Source organism: Macrotis lagotis, chromosome 2, assembly GCF_037893015.1.
Source record: "Macrotis lagotis isolate mMagLag1 chromosome 2, bilby.v1.9.chrom.fasta, whole genome shotgun sequence".
NCBI lineage: Eukaryota > Metazoa > Chordata > Mammalia > Peramelemorphia > Peramelidae > Macrotis > Macrotis lagotis.
Window position 1 is genome coordinate 242383257 of NC_133659.1, and position 19581 is coordinate 242402837.

The following is a 19581-nucleotide window of genomic DNA, read 5'->3' on the forward strand; positions in this document are numbered from 1 at the left end:
AGTCAGGAGGACCTGAGTTCAAATCCAACCTCAGATACTTAATAATTATCTAGCAGTATGACCTTGAGCAAGTCATTTTACCCCACTTCCTTGTAAAAAGCAACAAATTAAAAATTCTGAAAATGAAGGGAGTAAGGATTTTTTGAGAAGCTCAAATTGTCTCAAAAATAGAAAAGGAGGATTCATAACAATTAAAGAAAAAATAAAATGCATTAACAGAATCAATTTTGCTCAATTATATGCTAGCAAAACTAATAAATTTCAGGAAAGGAAATAACACTGACTTGAAAATAAAAAATACTCAGATTAACAACAGAAGAAATAGATCTTTAAAATAACTTAATAGCAAATAAAGAAATGAAACAAGCAGAACCAGATGAATTTACAAATGAGTTTTATCAAACATTGCAAGAACAATTGGTTCCAATACCACATAAACATTTTGCAATAATAGGAAAGAAAATAATCTTCCAATATTTGCCTATAATATAATCATGGTCTTGATGTCAAACCCAATAAAAGATAAGGAAGAAAAAGAAAATTATGATTCAATGTCCCTAATGAATATTGATGTAAAAATTGTAAAGTATTAATTAGCAAATGGGGGCAACAACTATGACAAGATTGGATTTATACTAGAAATGCAGGACTGATTCAACATAAGGAAAAATATAAATATCGTAAATCAAGTCAATATTATAAATAGTAAAAACTTCATAATTATATTAATAGCTGCTTTTTTTTTTGCAAGGCAAACGGGATTAAGTGGCTTGCCCAAGGCCACACAGCTAGGTAATTATTTAGTGTCTGAGGCCAGATTTGAACTCAGGTACTCCTGACTCCAGGGCCGGTGCTCTATCCACTGTGCTACCTAGCTGCCCCCAATAGCTGCTTTTGATAAAAATCTTTTTCTGTTAAGAATACCATAAAGCATAGTAATAGATGTCTACCTTTTTAATATGAAAAATAATATTCAGTAAAACACTGATTAAACCTATGTAATGGAAAAATGTTCCAGGTCTTTTAAATAAGATGGGGAGGAGCAGATGGCTAGGTGGCACAGTGAATAGAGCACAGGTCCGGGAGTCAAGAGTACCTGAGTTCAAATCTGGCCTCAGACACTTAATAATTACCTAGCTGTGTGGCCTTGGGCAAGTCACTTAACCCCACTGCCTTGGTAAAAATAAATAAATAAAATCAAAGTTGTGTTTTTGACAAAACTGTTGCTTTTTGCCGATGATATGACATTTTAGAGAATCCTAGAAAGTCAACTGAGAGTTAATTGAAACAATAAATTCAGCAAAGTGGTAAGATATGAAATAAATCCACAAAAACCATCAGCATTTTTATATATCATCAAAAAAAACCCAGAAGGAAGAGATAAAAAAGAGAAATTCCATTCCCAAGAACTACAGAAGGTAGAAAATATTTGGTAGTGTTTCTAGCTAGACAAAAACAGGATCTATTTGAATCCATTAGTGTTTTATAGTGTTCTGCAGAAATAAAAGCAGATCTTGTGTTTCTTATATGATTGTCATTATTTTCTAACTTTATAAAATATCCCTTTTGGGAGTTTGACTGGTACAGTTCTGAATAAATGAATTAATTTAGGTGGTATTGTTAGGACAAAACTTGTAACTAAGACTTAGATTACCTTTGACTTTTTTTTTAATTTTTTTTTAGGTTTTTGTAAGGCAAATGGGGTTAAGTGGCTTGCCCAAAGCCACACAGCTAGGTAATTATTAAGTGTCTGAGGCCAGATTTGAACCCAGGTACTCCTGACTCCAAGGCTGGTGCTTTATCCACTACGCCACCTAGCCGCCCCTAGATTACCTTTGACTTGATCTATCCCTGTACAATTAATGTTTCTTTGATTATTTATGTCTGCTTTACTTCTTCAAAAAGTTTTATTGTTAGATTCATAGTGTCACTGAGTGAATCTTGGTAGACACACTCCCAAATATTTCATATCTTCTGTAGTTGTTTTGAATGGAATTTCTGTCCCTGGCAATGCCTACTGAAGTTTTTGGTTTTTATAAATAAATAAACAAACAAACAAATAAATAAATAAATATATATATATATATATATATATATATGTTGATTATTTATGTGAATAAAATTTATTTTGATAGTTTTTATTTTGAGATCTCTTTCAGGAAGTGATAGGTGAATTCCCTCAATTTCTATTTTACCCTCTGCTTCTAGGATCTCAGGGCAATTTTCTATACTATTTCTTGAAAAATGAAGCCTAGGCTCTTTTTCTGGTCATACCTTTCAGGTAACCCAATAATTTTTAAATTATCTCTTCTGAATCTGTTTTCTAGGTCAGTTATTTTTCCATTGAGATATTTCACATTTTCTTCTAATTTTTTGTTCTTTTAGTATTGTTTTATTGTTTCTTGAATCCTTGCTAAGTCTTCAGCTTCCTTTAGCTCTATTCTACATTTGAAGGAGTTATTTTTCAGCTGGCCAATTCTGCTTTATAAGGCATTCTTCTCATTTGCCTTGTGGGTTGCTTTTTTCAATTGGCCTAAACTGTTTGTTTGTTTGTTTTTTGTATTTCTTTCACTAAGCTACTAACTTGGTTTTCATGATTTCCTTGCATTTCTCTTATTTCTTTTCCCAATTTTTCCTCTACCTTCCTTGCTTGTTTTTCAAAGTCTTTTCTGAGTTTGTCCATAGCCTCTTGGAGGCTTTGGATAACAGAAGCTTTGATTTTGTTCCCATGGAGGATCAAAACACATACTCAGAAGATGAGAAAGTAATTTTCTATGATCAAGTTCTTTTTTTCTTGTTTGCTCATTTCCTCAGTCTATGACTGATTTGCTACCCCAAGGCTTTGGCAGGGTTTTGGGACACTTGCAGGGACCTAAATTCCTCCAAGGTCTTATGAGAGGCTCTGATTACTCTCTTGCCTGTGCTCTATGGATTACCACAGGCACTCCCCTTTGCCCTGGAGCTGTGAGGAGAGTCCCTGCTTCTCTATGGTGGTATGGGGCCCCAGACTGTGACCTGGATCTGAGTGTGGGCAAACAGCAGAGTCCTGCCCAGAGATAGCAGAGAGACCTCTGCATTTTCTCCCCTCTCCCTTACCAGCTGTAAGCTGAATGCTCTGGAAATCAGTGGCTCTGCAGCTTCCCAGCACAGGTTCCCACCACAGGGTTGCTCTGAAACCTGAGTTGGCTGGGGCTCCTCATTCACTCTGGTACGGCAGAGTTCTCTCACCTGCCCCTTCAAGGGGTGCCCTGAGATCCTTGGGCCAAGAGGTCTGGAAACCACCCCCTCTGCCAAGGACCCAGGCGACCCCAGGGACCTAGGCACCCAAGGGGCTGCTCCTGGAAAGTTGGAGCAAATGGCTGTGCTGCCGTCCCAGCTGTGTTGCAGCTTTTTCCAAACCTCGGTGCCAGTAAAACAGATATTTTCTGTGTATCTTCTAAGTTGTCTTGGACTGGGAAATTGTATCATTCATTCTTTCTATGGGCTCTGCCCCTCTAAATTTTGGCTAGAATCATAATTTGATGGCTTTTGGAAGTTTTTTAGGGACAAGTTTCCAGGAATTCCTGCCCTCATACCACCATTTTAGTTCCACCCTCCATTTTCATTTCTAATATGAATAATTCCTTTTCCTTTTTTTAAAATGAGGTTAGGAGGCAGCTAGGTGGCACAGTGGATAGAGCACCAGCCCTGGATTCAGGAGTACCTGAGTTCAAATCTGGCTTAAGACACTTAATAATTACCTAGCTGTGTGGCCTTGGGCAAGCCACTTAACCCCATTGCCTTGCAAAAAAAAAAACCTTTAAAAAAATGAGGTTAGCTGTTTATGTTTATTAGTTTTTAAAAATAATAGCTAGATTTCTTAATTTATTTTGTTTTCAATTTTATTACTCTATCATATTTAGAATTTCATCATGTTGCCTAGGTTTTGATTTGTTGGTGTGTTCTTTTTTTTTTTAGCTGCATGCCTAACTCAGGGATTATCCTCTTTTTTCTAATGATGAAAGAATTTGATATATGCATTTTTACCTCAGAATTCCTTTGGCTAAATCAGCTAAGTCTTGGTATTTTTCACATCATTGTCATTTTCCTTGGTGAAATTTTGTTTCTGTAATTCTTTGATCCACCAGTCCTCTGGGGGGATCATTCTGTTTAATCTCCAATTACTTTTTTTTTTTTTTTTTTTTTTTTAGTTTTTGCAAGGCAATAGGGTTAAGTGATTTGCCCAAGATCATACAGCTAGGCAATTATTAAGTGTCTGAGGTCAGCTTTGAACTCAGGTCTTCCTGACTCCAGGGCCAGTGCTCTATCTATTGCATCACCTAGCTGCCCCTCCAATTATTTTTAAACTCTTTTTTTCAGAGACCTTTTATTGATGTAGTTTTTATTTCATCATGATCAGTATATGATGTTTAATGCTTGTGCTTTTTTACATTTTTTAGTGAGATGTTTATGCACCAGTTCTGGGGTAAAAGTGCCAAGTACAAATGGGAATATGTAATTCCTTTCTATTCCCATTCAGTCATCACTAGAGATTTATTACCTCTAATTTTTCTAAACTTCTATTCAAACCTTTAACTGCCTATTGGCTTTTTGGGTTATATTTGCACAGGTCTAAAAGAGATACCCTAAGGGTCTCCTATCATAATTTTGTTATCTATTTCTCCCTCCAATTTAACTGTTTTTTTTGGTTTGTTTTTTAGGTTTTTGCAAGGCAATGGGGTTAAGTGACTTGCCCAAAGCCACACAGCTAGGCAATTTAATTATCTGAGGCCAGATTTGAACACAAGTACTCCTGACTCCAGGGCTGGTGCTCTCTCCACTGCACCACCTAGCCGCCCCTAATTTAACTCTTTTTAAAAAATATTTAGATGCTATGCTATTTGGTTTTGTGTATTGATTTTAATTCCTTTTATAAGGGGTCTTCAGTTTTAATGTAATTTCTAGCTTATCTTTTTTTTTAAATCATAGTTATATCTATATAGTCTTATCTGAAATCTTAGTTGTTACATCAGCTTTTTTGAGTTTAGCTGAAGCAAAATAGATTTTGTTCTGGATGCTCATTTTAATTCTGGGTAGATCAGTGAGTTAATATGCATTTATTACAATCCTACTCTGTTCTAGGGATACAAAGAAAGGAAAAAGATAGCCCTTGACAAGAAACTCACAATTTAATGAGGAAGACAACATGCAAACAACTATGTGCAACTATGACAAGGATAATCAGGAAATAATAGAGGGAAGACATTAGAATTAAGAGGAATTGAGAAATGCTTCTTATAGAAGATATTAGCTGCAACTCTAAGGAAGACAGGGAATCCAGGAGGTGGAGATAAGGAGGGAAGAGTATTTTATGCATGGGAAAATGCCTGGGGGCCGAGAGATAGAAGGTCTAGCTAGAGGTAAAACAAGAGTGAAAGGAGTAAGGCTGGAAAGATTGTGGGAGAAGGGAGTTTAGGTTAAGGGTTCAGAATGACAAGATTTTATATTTTATTCTGGAAGTGATCTGGAGCTACAGAATTTGAGTAGTTTAGTTAGATCACTTTGACAGCTGAATGTACTAAGGTAGAAAGAGATGTAGCAGAGAGATCAACCAGAAGGCTCTTAACAGAGTCTCAATAGGAGGAGATGAAGACCTGCACCAGGTGGGTGGAAGTGTCATTGAAGAGAAGGGGGTATATTTGAGAGGTGATAAAAAGATAAAATCCTACAGGCCTTTCCAGCAGATTGACTATGGTAGAGGGAGAGGAGGTGAAAGAGAGAGGATCCAAATCTGACACCTAAATTCTAAATTTAGGTGATTAGAAGGATAGTGTGAAGTGTATTTCTTGTAAACAACATATAACTGGATTGTTTTCTAATCCATTCTGCTTTTCTCTTGCATTCAAGTGTTCTTCCCATTCACTGTAAATCAGTTATTTGTGAAATTCCCCACCATTTCCAAGTTTTTTCCTCTCTTTACTTTCCCCCCCTTTAACAAATAAGGTGATAAAAGGTGAGTTTGACTGTCACATGATCTAGAAATAAAGTGACTTGTTTACATTCTATTACTCCTCTTCTATTCCTTGATCCCAAAATTTTACTTTTTCTTCCCTTTTTAATCCCTCCTGAATGTTTCTGTTTAACTATGCTTCCTCTTAAATTCTGATCTCCAGAAGCATAGTCCCTGCCCTCCCTTTTAAGTTTATTATAAGGTCTTGCCATTTTCCCCTACTTCTAGCACATTTAAATTCTTATTTTCCTTTATTAGGAGATAGTGATTTCCCTCCTTCCTCCTTTCTTCCCTCTAATGGGCAGTTCCCCAACACTAACATTTGTGTTCCTTGGAGACCATCAAAATAAAAATAAATCACCCACTGGTCCTCTATCAGACATACTTTGATCTATGACCTTTAAAGATATTAAGGTTCTGGGAAGACAATTGTTTCTTATTTCCCTATTGGTATATATAAACAATTCATACCCTGTGGATAGAGCCCCAACCCTGGAGTCAGAAGGACCTGAGTTCAAATTTGAATTCAGACACTTAATAATTAGCCAGTTATATGACTTAACCCCATTGCCTTGCCTCCCCCCCAAAAAACCCCAGAAAAAACCCAATTCATCTCCACATATTTCCTTATAATTAAATAAATATATAATAAGCCTTTCTATTTTTTTCTTGGCTCCTTGTGTCTCCATTTCAAAATGTCTACTCTGTTTTGGCCTTTTTATTTGGGGGGGGGTCTTTTTTGTTTTGTTTTTGCAAGGCAGTGGGGTTAAGTGACTTGCCCAAGGTTACACAGCTAGGTAATTATTAAGTATCTGAGGTCGAATTTGAACTCAGATCCTCCTGATTCCAGGGTCTGTGCTCTATTCACTTTACCACTTAGCTCCATCCTGGTCTTTTTATTCTGCAATCCTTAGAAATCCTCTAGTTTATTAAAGATCTGTTTTTTTCTCTGAGTTTTTTTGGATAGATTACTCTTGGTTTTACACCTTTATATTTTGCTTTTTGGAATATTGGGTCCCAAGTTCCCCCTCTCCTTTATGATGGTAGCCAAAATTTGTATGATTCCTGCTGCATTTCCTTGGTACCTAAATTCTTTCTTTTTGGATTCTTGTAGTATTTTTCCTATGACATAAGAGTGTTGGCTTTTGACTATGACATTCCTGGGTGCTTTCAGGAAGTGACCAGCATGTTCTTTGTAGTTGCAAACAGTTTGCCATCTGTTTCTAAGAATTCTGGGCAATTTTTATTTTTAAATTCTTGAAATATAGAATCTGATATTTTTTTTTGGTCATTATTTTTCAGATAGATAATTCCTGGATTAAAGGAGCTTTCATTCAAATGGGTGTATGGAAGATAAAGACATATTTTAAGTATTTATTTTGTTCACATATAGTAAATATTCCTGCCTACCTGTAATTGAATGTAAGGATAGAGACTGTTCCATTTTTTATTTTTCTATCCTTAACCTTAATGTAATGCCTGGCATATTAAAAAGTGGCCATAAATGCTTTTTTTGATTGATTGATAGTTCCTTTTCTTTTATACTTATTTTAAACTTTTAAAATCATCAAGCACACAGGAGGCAATAATAAATGCCTCAACATTGAATTATGGGCCAGGATCTTCTAGTGTCTCTCTCTCTTTTTTTTTTTTTGGCAAAAATTTCCAAATTTTTCTTTTTTCCTAAAACTTCATTAGGACAAAAAGCCATTCCCCAATTGACAAATGGTCAAAGGATATGCAAAGGCAATTTACAGATGAGGAGATCAAAGTAATCCATAGCCATATGAAAAAATGCTAAATCATTAGTTATTAGAGAAATGCAAATTAAAGCTTCTCTGAGGTACCACCTCACACCTCTCAGATTGGCCAGTATGACCAGGAAGGATAATGATCATTGTTGGAAGGTATGTGGGAAATCTGGGACACTATTACACTGTTGGTGGAGCTGTGAACTCATCCAACCCTTCTGGAGAGCTATTTGGAACTATGCCCAAAGGGCAACAAAAATGTGCATACCCTTTGACCCAGCAATACCACTACTGGGTCTATACCCTGAAGAGATGAGGAAAAAGGGTAAAAACATTACTTGTACAAAAATATTTATAGCAGCCCTGTTTGTGGTGGCAAAGAATTGGAAATCCAGTAAATGTCCTTCAATTGGGGAATGGCTTAGCAAACTGTGGTATATGTATGTCATGGAACACTATTGTTCTATTAGAAACCAGGAGGGATGGGATTTCAGGGAAACCTGGAGGGATTTGCATGAACTGATGCTGAATGAGATGAGCAGAACCAGAAAAACACTGTACACCCTAACAGCAACATGGGGGTGATGTTCAACCTTGAAGGACTTGCTCATTCCATCAGTGCAACAATCAGGAACAATTTTGGGCTGTCTGCAAAGGAGAGTGCCATCTGTATCCAGATAACGAGCTGTGGAGTTTGAACAAAGTGCAAGGACTATTCCCTTTAATTTAGAAAAAAACAGATATCTTATTGTCTGATCTTGTTACCTCTTAGACTTCTCTTTAAGGATATAATTTCTCTCTCATCATACCCAATTTGGATCAAGGTACAACATGGAAACAAAGTAAAGACTGACAAGAGTGCTTTCTGTGGGGGGGGGGGGGGAAGCAAGATTGGGGGAAAAATTGTAAAACTCAAATAATATCTTTAATAAAAATAAATTAAAAAAAACTTCATTAGGGAGGAATTTTGGCTAACTCATTGTAGACTAATGTTAACCCAAGCAGGTCACTGCCTAAATTAACTGATGCCAATTTTCCTCCCATCCTCCCATTCTTCCAATTCTCAAACCATGTGCTACAAGAGCTGTAATTTAGTGACTCTCAAGTGTTGTTATCTCTGAATGGGGAGGGGAGAAACACATAGTCCTTTTGTAATTTTTTTTAATTTTTTTAGAATATTTTAAATTCACAACCATTTTCCCTTCCTTGAAGTAGATGACTATAAGAATAGGACTCCATTGTACTTAAGGGGAATAAGAGCCAAGGGAAAAGGAGATTCTAAAGGGTCCAGACACCTCATCTTATTTTCTCACCAACTCTCTCATGGCCTCATTGTCAAATCGAAAGAAACGCCAGCCTTCTGCTACAGTGAGATCTTTGGCCCCCCTGGCCACATAGAAGTCCATGGCATCTTTGTTCCAGTCAAGGACAGCTAGACGAAACTGGGAGCAGCCTCTCTCTAGGGCAACCTGCAGGAAGGTCACCCCATATAGTAGTTAGAGAGGGAAAGGCCCAGATATCCAGCTCTCTCTCTCACCTCCCTAGTGTCCCCCTGTACTCAGAGATATCCCAAATAGATAGACTTCCTTACCTCAGCCACTTTCTTGATAATCTTGGAACCAATCCCTTGACCTAACATGAGGAGAAAAATATTAATGGGAGGGAGCATTGAAACCTAGCTAGAAGGAGCAATAATAACAAATGAAAAAAAACTTTATATTTAGAAGGTAGTGGAACGCCTGTAATCCAAGCCAGTACCCCTATATTTCGGCATCACATAGATATCCTCCAGGTACACATTTCGTCCTGTCCACGTGCTATAGGTGAAATAGTAGAGGCCATAGCCCACCATAATGGAACCTGAGAGGGCAAGAAGGGAGAGATCAGTAGGAGGCTAGGAGAGCAAGAGGTGGCTCTGGACACAATACTGGTGAGGGACCAAAAAAGAAGAAAAATTGTGTGCATGTGTGTGCATTTGTGTCCAGTATTTAACATATGGGTGCCAAAAAAGAAAAGTGGTGTGTGTCCAATATTCATCATATGATAAGTGCTAAAAGCTGTATGTGAAGTAATAAATGAAATGATGATTTTGAACTTGGAAAACCTCGGTATGGATTCTGACTGCCAATGTTTCTCATTTATAAAATAGACATAACAATGCAATATAACTTTCACAAAATACTTTGCAAGCCATAAGCATTAGTATCTTTTTGGGGGGAGGGAAGAAGGGAAGATACTCCTTTTACTCATGCAGATTGGCTACTGCTTTGAAATTTATATTATTAGAGTTGCCTAAAGCCCTAAGACTTAAGTGACCTGGCCAGAATCAGGAGGAGATTGTCAGAGGAAGGATATTGTGATGCTTCTACCCTAAAATGCCCCTCAGAGGATCTGTTACTGTAGCAGCTCTTACCCAGGGGATCCTGGTGCTCTGAAGGAATTTCAGCCACTAGACAGTGATAAAAAGGATTTTCACCAAAGCCATCAGATTTCAGGGCTATAAAAAGAGTTGAGAGATATATAGAGGTAGAGAAAATGATCAATGATCTACCCATGGGGTGACTAGGGAAATGAAAGGAGGGATCCAAGGTTCCTTGTGTCTCAATCCTATCAACTATCTTTCCCCAAACACTATCCCTCCCCCTTTCAGGGTCTCTAACCTCAGAAACCCACCTTCTTCACTGATCTTCACTTGATCTGAGAGTTTCTCAAATTCAGCTAATTCCTGTGAATACATAGACGGAAGAGGAATAATATGTGAGAACAGGATAGGCATGGCGAAGTAAGCTTCCTGAGGTCTGGGACATTTTTTTTCCCCTTTTGTCTTAGTGGTATCCATACTCAGTATATCTCAGGTACTTGTTGAAGAATGGGATGTTTTTGGACTGCAAGGATTTATTTTGCCAGATTTTGCATGTTAGTTAGAAAGGTTTTATTTTTCTTTAAATTGTGAAGGAAGGCTGAGGAGGAAAGGGGAGAATGAAAACAAATATTTTGGTGATGGCCTGAAATGAGGAACACCTGAATTCAAATCTGATCTCAGATACTTACTAGCAATGTGACCCTCAGCAAGTCTCTAAAATGGGAATACTTCCCAAGGTTGCTGTGAGGATCAAATGCGATATTTGTAAGGTACCTGGCATACAGTAAGCACTATAAAAATATTGGCTATTATTATTCATGTTAATACTAAATATTAATTGATTTTATTGAAAAATACAATGAAAAACTTATTCGGGATTCCAACCACTGGAAGCGAATGCCCCAGCTTAAAGTTTTAAGTGTTTGTTGAATTGTCAGGACTCGAGGGGGCCACTGGAGGTGCTGGCTGTGTGGGCTGCTCACACTCATCTCCTTCCCTCCCGGACCCCAGAAATCTAAGCTTCCCCCAATCCGCCCTCTCTCCTTCCCACCCCAGGGACCCCCGAAGCTTTCACCCGAATCATCTTCATGATTTCCCCGCAGTCGCCCTCCGTGGCCTCCCGAATCAGCACCGCCGCCATCGCTGCCAAGCCCGACACCACGAGTTCCCTGGCTCCTCCTCCCAGCAGGAAGGACAGAGTCCGGCCCGGCCCCGGCCGCTCCGAGGGGCCCCGGGACTGTGTGTCCCGGGCCGCCCTGGCAGCCTGGCGAAGCCTCCGAGCCTTCTCAGAAAAGGGTTAAATGCACATAATGACGGGATTTCCAAGGAAAGCAACGATACTGACGTGCAGTTATCAAAGGAGGAAAAACGAATGCATGGACTGCCCCCGCCCCGCCCCCCCAAAGTCTCCGCTGGAGTCCCACTTTCTGCGGCGAATGGAGTCCTGGACCGAGGCAGGAAGACCTGAGTTCAAGCTGAACCCCGACGTTTACTGCACACGTTCCTCTTAGCGTCTTCATCCCTAAAGTGGACGCAGTGACAGAATCTATTCCCCAGGGACGTAATGAAGAACCGATGTGTCAGGGACTGACCGAGCAGACGCTTATTAAATACTGGTCGATCGGGGCGGCCCTGGAGTCAGGAGAAATCGAGTTCAAATTCGATCTTAGACGCGGATTGATAACCCAGCTGTGTGACCTTGGCCAACTTACTTAACCCCATTGCCTTAAATAAGTAAAATTTTTAAAAATGCTTGTCGATTGAAAGCTATCTACATACATGCCCTTGGACCTCAAGTTAATGACCCCCGACGCTGGGACTTTGAGATCCTAGTGCGTCTCCAAAAGGGATGGGAAGCAATTGGAAGGGGCTTGGGGAAGAAGAGGGCATAGTAGATATCAGAGGCTTCTGATCCAATTACAGCTCTATAAAAATCATAGTCCCTTTACTCAAAGGCTGCCTCCCTTCCCGCAGCTAGGTGTGGATAGAGCACCGCCCTCAGACACTTAATAATTCCCTAGCTGTGTGATCTTGGGCAAATCACTTAATCCCATTGCCTTGCAAAAACCAAAAAACAAAAATACATTGAGGGATATATGGGCCACCCCTTCAGCTCACAAGTCCTATCTAGTGCAGGTCCTCTGCCTGCTCCTTGAGTGTGTCCTAAGACCAGGCTCCTGCTATCAGAAAAAGCAATAGAGTTTGCTCAACCCCCAGATTTCACAAGGTGAAAACTGAGTCCTCAACTTTATATTTTTTTTAAGTTATTTGCAAGGCAATGGGGTCAAGTGGCTTGCCCAAGGCCACACAGCTAGGTCATTATTAAGTGTCTGAGGTCGGATTTGAACTCAGGCACTCCTGACTCCAGGGCCAATGCTCTATCTGCTACACCACCTAGCCACCCCAGTCACTTAGTTTTTGCCTACCACTCCTACACATACACTAATGGACTAGTTTCTTGATCTATGAAAGCCTACCCATTCTCCAGTCTCCCCAAGTCCTGTCTCCCTGGGACAAACTTGAAAGATAAAGAAATTTATGTTAAAATATTAGTGACTTTATTAATCGTCCCCAGAGAATTTAAAATTTAAAGGGGAATTCCTTGACAAGAGCAAGATCATGAAGCTGTCATTGTAGGATTTCAGACACTGAGGCATGGAAGCAGGTACTGACATTACAGGAAAATCCAGAAGAAAGGGTAGTGTTGGGGCGGCTAGGTATTGCAGTGGCACAAGCACTGGCCCTGGAGTCAGGAGTACCTGGGTTCAAATCCGGTCTCAGACACTTAATAATGACCTAGCTGTGTGGCCTTGGGCAAGCCACTGAACCCTATTTGCCTTGCAAAAACCTAAAAAAAAAAAGTATAGTGTGGCAGCAAGAATACTGGTTTTAAAGTCAAGTAACACAGATTGTCATTATAACTAGTGCCTGTGCAAGTTACTTTCCCTTTCTAGGCCTCAGTTTCTTAATCCATAAAATATTGGAGGAGAGGCACAGTTTGTACTACATAATCTTTAAAGGCCCTTTCAGCTCTAAACCCTAAAATCTTATTAAAGTTTCAGTGCAATAATTCCGGCCCAATCTGAGACAGACAATCTGATAGAGGAAGCAAAGGTTAAGAAATAATTTAAAGGAAGAAGAGCCTAAGGGCAGATTGCCTTCTTAGGCTGGAATAGGAGAGCAACTCTTGTAGTGGATAGACTTTGGATAGTTCCAAATGGAACTTTGTTAAAGGGATTGGGGTGACCAGGTTTTGTTTTTGTTTTTGTTCTTCTCTTATTTTGGGATTCCTGTCACTTATTATGCTGAATTGCAAGTAGTAGACACTTAATAAAAGTAAATTGGAATGTTGGATTAGAATGGACTTGAGCCTAGAACAGATGGGGAATCTAGGAGGAGAGCCCCATGGACTATTCCTAACCCCATTTGTCCTCAGAGGGGTGGGAGGGGTCAGTGTCCCTGTCTCCTACCCTCCCTCCACTCCCAGGGCAACCTTTAACCCACCACCTCCCATGCCCAGCAGCGGTGCCTGACCCTTAACTGACTCCCCAGAGTCATCAGAATCACAGAGCAGAGAGAGCTGCCCCACTATGGAGGATCTGTGGTCACCAACTCTGCTGCTGCTGTTGTTGCTGAGGCCATCTGAAACCTGGGAGGGAATGGCAGCTAAACCTCCATTTCCCACAAAAGTGCATGCTTGGGGTGAGGATGAGGTTCAGTGGGAGACAGATCTGGGTCTTGTGGGGGCAGGGGTGGAAGGGGATTGGGCAGGAAGATAAGAATTCTGGAGTCCTGCCTGTGTTTATGTTTCTATCTCTCCTGAATATTATCTTTCTACTTCAATCAATCTGCAAACTTTGGTGGTGAAGCAGGTGCCAGTTAGGACCTGGGGGCATTAAGACAAAATGGAAACAGTTTCAGCTCTTTTTTGGTTCTTTCCCCACAGATCTTCAGGGATACAACTGTTCTCCACCTGGGTAGTAATAGTAGGGAAGAGCTGTCACCATCAAGACTTTAACCTCACCAAGGTGACTAGGTAAATGAGCAACCTTAGACTGTTTTCACTTTTCCTATATCCTACCTTGTATTCTGCCTAGCCTCCACCTCTGCCTTCCCTCTTCTCTACTCCCTCCCTCCCTTCCTAATTTAGAACTCTCTCTACTCTATAATCTGTCCCTCACACACACAAACACAAACGTATCCACATATCCACAAATATAGTTCAACTACCCTTACTTCCCTTCAGAGCCCCCTCCTCCTTTGAGCTTCCCACTGGGACCTAGAAGGAATGATTTATTATGGGGATACAAATCCCAAAAATGACTGGTTTATGCTAGGACTTTGGGTGGCCAGTTTGAGATACAGCTCCACAATTTTTTGGGCCCGGCTCACTGTGGGAGCTGGGCCCCGACTGGATGCTGGATGCTGGCACCAGGTGAATGTTTTTTATGAAGTGTTGAGTAAATGAATGAATTAGTATAAATGAAGGGTAAGGACCCCCAAGTAACTGGGGGGGAGAGGGAGAATATGAGTATGTGTCAGTGTGTGATGCATGGCTCTGATACCTCCTTGTATTTTTTCCATGCAGCTGAAAGTCAAGAATCAGGGTGATTCTGTGCTCCTGGAGGTGGATGGGGATGAGGTGCTGAGGTTGAGCCAAGTCTCTAGGCCCTGGCAGAGACAGCTCTCCCCACAATGAGTATTGCTCTGGGGAGCTTGCTTTTTCCTCCTACTGACCTTCATCTCCCAGTAACAGAGGGTCATTGCCTGGGAGGTTTGGAAGGGCTATCGCTAGGAGGTGGAATACTTGAATTCTTTTTTTTAAAGTTTATTTTATTTTATTTTATTTTAATACTTGAATTCTTAAAGGGGAAATTAGGAGGAGGGGACATAGAAATGGGAATGGGGGGGGTCGGTAATGAGAGAACTTCATTCCATCACAGATAATGTACTTGTTTGTGAGGGATGAAAAACTGAAGAACTGGAGAGACCATGACCTGGGGAGGGGTTCCTTCACCTTCACCTTCACCACCTTCACCTCTCAGATGATTCATGCCCTGGATGGTTTTCTCCGATGGCACATCTGTCTTAAACAGTCTGGCAACACTGAACCCTTCAGTCACCCAACCAGCCTAACTTCTTACCCCCAGGTGCCTACATACTGTTCAGTCTCAAAGCTAAATTCACCTCATAAAGTCTATCTTTCTGTATGCATCATTTCTCTTACCTTTGCCTCTTTTCTTGCTTCTATTTTTTCTTTTTTTTTGAATTTTACAATTTTCCTCTCAATCTTGATTCCCTCCCCCCAGCCCTCACAGAAAGCAATCTGATAATATTTTACATTGTTTCCATGCTATAGAATGATCAACATTGAATGTGTTGAGAGAGAAACCATATCCTTAAGGAAAAAATAAAATATGAGATAGAAAAATTATATAAGATACCTTTTTTAAAAAATTAAAGGCAATAATCTTTGGTCTTTGTTCAAATTTAAAATACTAAGGGCCCTTTCCCAATACATAAATGATCAAGGAATATTTAATAGGGAGTTTTGAAAGGAAAAAAAATCTAAAGCATCAAAAATTAAGTTTTGCTTTTTTTTGCAAGGCAAATGAGGTTAAGTGGCTTGCCCAAGGCCACACAGCTAGGTAATCATTAAGTGTCTGAGACCAGATTTGAACCCAGGTACTCCTGACTCCAGGGCCGGTGCTTCATCCACTGTGCCACCTAGCCACCCCAGTATACATCTTTTTAAGGCTGCACCCCAGGGAGTAGATATGGCTGGGATGGAGGTTGAGGAACTAGGGAGAAGACATGAAGAGTGGTACTTGAACAGTGGAAATGGCTTATTGGAAAGTTATTTGACTCTCTTGTCTTTTTCCTCTTCCTTCTCTCTCTTTTTGTCTCTGTCTCTGTCTCTGTCTCTGTCTCTCTCTCTCTCTCAGATTTTGGTACTTTCTGCCAGGTTACCAAAAAAGGTGACTCTGAGTCCAGGGCCTCTGATTCAACTTAAGCAGAGCCTGACCATGGTAGCACTGAGCCAAGGTCCACAGGGAATGTCTCTTATTTTGACCCCTGCACTCCTAGACCTCTGGACCCACCCAGAAGGGAACCTTAACCTGGGAGTGGCAACAGGTGTTGTGAACCTTTCCTAATTTCCTTCTACTTTCCTCTGTACATACATCCCTGGGAGCTGAAAGGGATTTCTATCTGGAAGGAGAATGAAAACTGATAAGGACCCTGGGAATTATCTCAGGAACATAGAAGAATACCTAAAATAAAAATTATGAGAAGTGAGGTACCTGTTGGAGAAAGGGGGAAAAGGCCATAGTAAGAGGGACTGTTTAGATATTTACAAGGTAATATGGAAGGTAAAGGCAGAGAAGACATCTGGAAACAGACTAGCTAGCGGCTACAGAAGTTTCTGTTTTCAGACTTGACATTCCACCTCCATCCTCATCCAGGAGAGGTCTCTTCTGCCTCTTTTTGTCTGGATGAATTTCAGGTACAGGGCAGGGAACTGGACATGGGTTAGGCTCTGAGCCAAAGCAAAAACATCTGGACTCACAGCTGTCCATGGAGTCTGAACAACAGTTCTATCACACCTCATTAAACTTTCTTGAAGAGTCCCTTATCAACCTTAATGGACTTGCTCATTCCACCAGTGCAACTATCAGGCGCAATTTTGGGCTATCTTCAATGGAGAATACCATCTGTATCCAGAGGAAGAATTGTGGAGTTTGAACAAAGACCAAAGACTATTACCTTTAACTTAGGAAAAAACCCGTTATCTTATTATGTAATTTTACTTTCTCTTATACTTTTTATTTCTTCCTTAAGGATATGATTTCTCTCTCATCACATTCAACTTAGATCAATGTATACCATGGAAACAATGTAAAGACTAACAGACTACCTTTTGTAGGGGGTGGGGGAGGGAAGCAAGATTGGGGGAAATTGTAAAACTCAAAATAAATAAAATCTTTCTTTTAAAAAAAGAGCCCCTTAAATTGCCTCCTTCAGCTTTCAACCCATTAGACACCACCCATCTCTCCTTCCCCATCTTTCAACCCAAAGGCCTCCTCAATATGAATGGTGAAAAAAAGAACAGAAAAAAAGCCACAGATACTGAAATTAAATTACAGCTCTACAGTTTACTACCTGTGTGACCTCAGGGAAGTCATCAGTTTAAGAAAAGGAAAAAAAAGGTGGTATGATAACCTCTAGGGTATCTTTTAGTTCTAAAGTTCTGTTAACCTATAACCCTTCCCTCACTCTACCCCTTTTGAGGTAGCAGCTATGCTCCTCTTGCCTTCTGGGACTCAGGTTCCATTCTATCAATTTTTGGTAGGAAGCCTTAGAATCCAAGATAAGACTATATGCTTGAGATGGATAAAAAAATCTAATATTTGAAGACTTCCAGCAGAGGCTAACTGACCATTTGTTGGGAATGTCGTACAGTGAATTCCTATTCAGATATGGGTTGGACTGAGGGACCTGAAAAGTCCTCTCCTTATTGCTAAAATTTTGTCAATCTAAGAGGTCTTTTGTTACTCTTTAAATATATACATATATACATACATATAAAATATACTAGGGGATAGTAGGGGATGTGAAAGGGTGATATCTGAGAAAAGGGATGGGGGAAAAAGATAAAGGAAGCAACTACTTTCTGATCTCTCCTCCATAGTCTCCTAGTTGCAGTCCCAGGCATCTCCACTGCTTTAAACTAGGAACTAGCCTGTGCTGGTTGAGAGAAGGAATAATAGGCAGATTCTGCCCTCAGGGAACTGATGATGTCCTTGCCCTGACTCCTTCAGATAACCTCTTTTCCAACCCTCTATAATTAGGGGGTTCTATAATCTTTGATCCCTCACTTATCAGCTTCCTCCTCCTCCTCCTCCTCCTCCACTTAGAAGAAAAAATAAGGAGGTTACTGGGCAAAAGAGAAGTTTTCAGGGCAGAAATGTGAAGGTATGGGAGAGTGCCCTAGGCTTTCGGGGAGGTAGCAAAGGAGGCTGGAGGAGGGGAAGATAAATGATTTTCCAGTGCCCTGAAGAGCTCCTACAGTGGATGCTAGGTACCTTTGATCTTCCCTACTTAGTTGAAGTAGTTGGAAATGTTTCTTTTGAAAGGAACCATCCCAAGAGGCTGGATAAAGGTCCTGCTTCTTAGGGATGGTTTTAATCTCTGCCCTCTACCCCCACTGAATCAAGGTGCTTCACCTGGGCACCTGGATTACTGAACTCCTGAGGGCCTCTTCATTCCACAGTCCTAACCCAATTTAATTCCTAGATTTCTGCTTATCTCTCAGTGCTGTCCACACCCTCTCATTGAAGCAGCTTTTGTCTTTGCACGAGGTTCACCTATCCCCCAGCAAGGACACCCTTGGGTAATTCCCTCCCTTTCCCCCACCCTAAACCAGCCTAGTGCTAGCTTCTGTAGGACTCCAATCAGTTCTCCTTTCACCACAAATGTAGCTTCTTCTCTCAGTGGTTTGCCTGCCCCTATTTTTCTTTTTTTCTTTTTTTTTTCTTTTGCAAGGCAATGGGGTTAAGTGGCTTGCCCAAGGCCGCACAGCTAGGTAATTATTAAATGTCTGAGACCTGATTTGAACCCACGTATTCCTGACTCCAAGGCCAGTGCTCTATCCACTGTGCACTCAGGTATTCCTGATTCCAAGGCCAGTGCTCTATCCACTGTGCACTCAGGTATTCCTGACTCCAAGGCCAGTGCTCTATCCACTGTGCCACCTAGCTGCCCCTGCCCCTATTTTCCTACTTAGGAATTCCTTCTTTTCCTCAGTGACTCTATGTTATCGTGCTCAGGAGAGGCTGAGGCAGATACTTTCAGAGGAAAATAGGGTGACTAGTGGTGGGGTCCTAGTCTTTTTACTTCCCTCAGTTCCCCCCTCTAGCCCCACTGCCTGCAAATCTAGGTAATGGGCAATGGAATGGCATTTTGTTCACACTTCACCTTTATCTAGTAATCCCAAATGGCTACTCCAATCTCAGATTGTTTTCCTTTAACAGTTCCTGAATTTGGTTAAATTTTTCTAAAGTTATTTTTCAATTGACAAAAGGACATTTTCTCCCCTCACTTCTCTTCAGCCATTGGAAGGGAAACAAAATAAATTCCTTGGTTGGCCCTACCCCAAATTATAGATTTCATTCTACAGCTAGTCTTAGTTATGAGGTCATAGAATTGAAGACTTAGCACTGGATGGGACTTATCAACTAATGAGGTTTCTTATTTTATTTGGTTTTTGGTTTGGTTTTGACCCCAAATCTTCCCATCTAAGTTAGACTGGAAGTTCAGTAGTCATTCACATGTCTAGTCCCACCAGTGACTGGCACAGAAGCTTTAACTGCCTCTCCTTAACCTGGTGATCCTTTCCTCTAAGGGTTCATCATATTGATACTAACATTCATTAGCCCACTGTAACTTAGAAGCTGGAATTCAAAAGGTGCACCGACTTC

The 19581-nt window shown here is 40.4% G+C and overlaps 2 protein-coding genes across 6 annotated transcripts; one reads left to right on the forward strand and one right to left on the reverse strand.

The window, feature by feature from the left end:
* Positions 1 to 436: 436 nt before the first annotated feature.
* On the reverse strand, positions 437 to 11381 carry SAT2 (spermidine/spermine N1-acetyltransferase family member 2). Of its 5 annotated transcripts, none has more exons than XM_074225509.1 (7): positions 11178 to 11286; positions 10414 to 10465; positions 10154 to 10237; positions 9499 to 9600; positions 9332 to 9372; positions 9054 to 9209; positions 437 to 8459 (listed from the first exon to the last, which is right to left on the reverse strand). In XM_074225509.1, exons 1-7 carry the CDS (start codon positions 11241 to 11243, stop codon positions 8196 to 8198), a joined length of 765 nt encoding a protein of 254 aa, XP_074081610.1. In that variant the 5' UTR covers positions 11244 to 11286; the 3' UTR covers positions 437 to 8195. The 5 variants fall into 5 exon arrangements, with proteins under 5 accessions (XP_074081610.1, XP_074081611.1, XP_074081612.1 ...); XM_074225511.1 differs by having other exon boundaries at positions 8249 to 8425; XM_074225510.1 differs by lacking the exon at positions 9499 to 9600 and having other exon boundaries at positions 11178 to 11381.
* Positions 11382 to 13692: 2311 nt separating this feature from the next.
* Positions 13693 to 16246, forward strand: SHBG (sex hormone binding globulin). Its single transcript, XM_074221009.1, is given in 9 exon segments — positions 13693 to 13791; positions 14049 to 14098; positions 14100 to 14138; positions 14349 to 14368; positions 14371 to 14537; positions 14691 to 14772; positions 14775 to 14851; positions 15148 to 15252; positions 16190 to 16246. Coding segments are annotated over 9 exon segments (696 nt in total).
* Positions 16247 to 19581: the final 3335 nt, after the last annotated feature.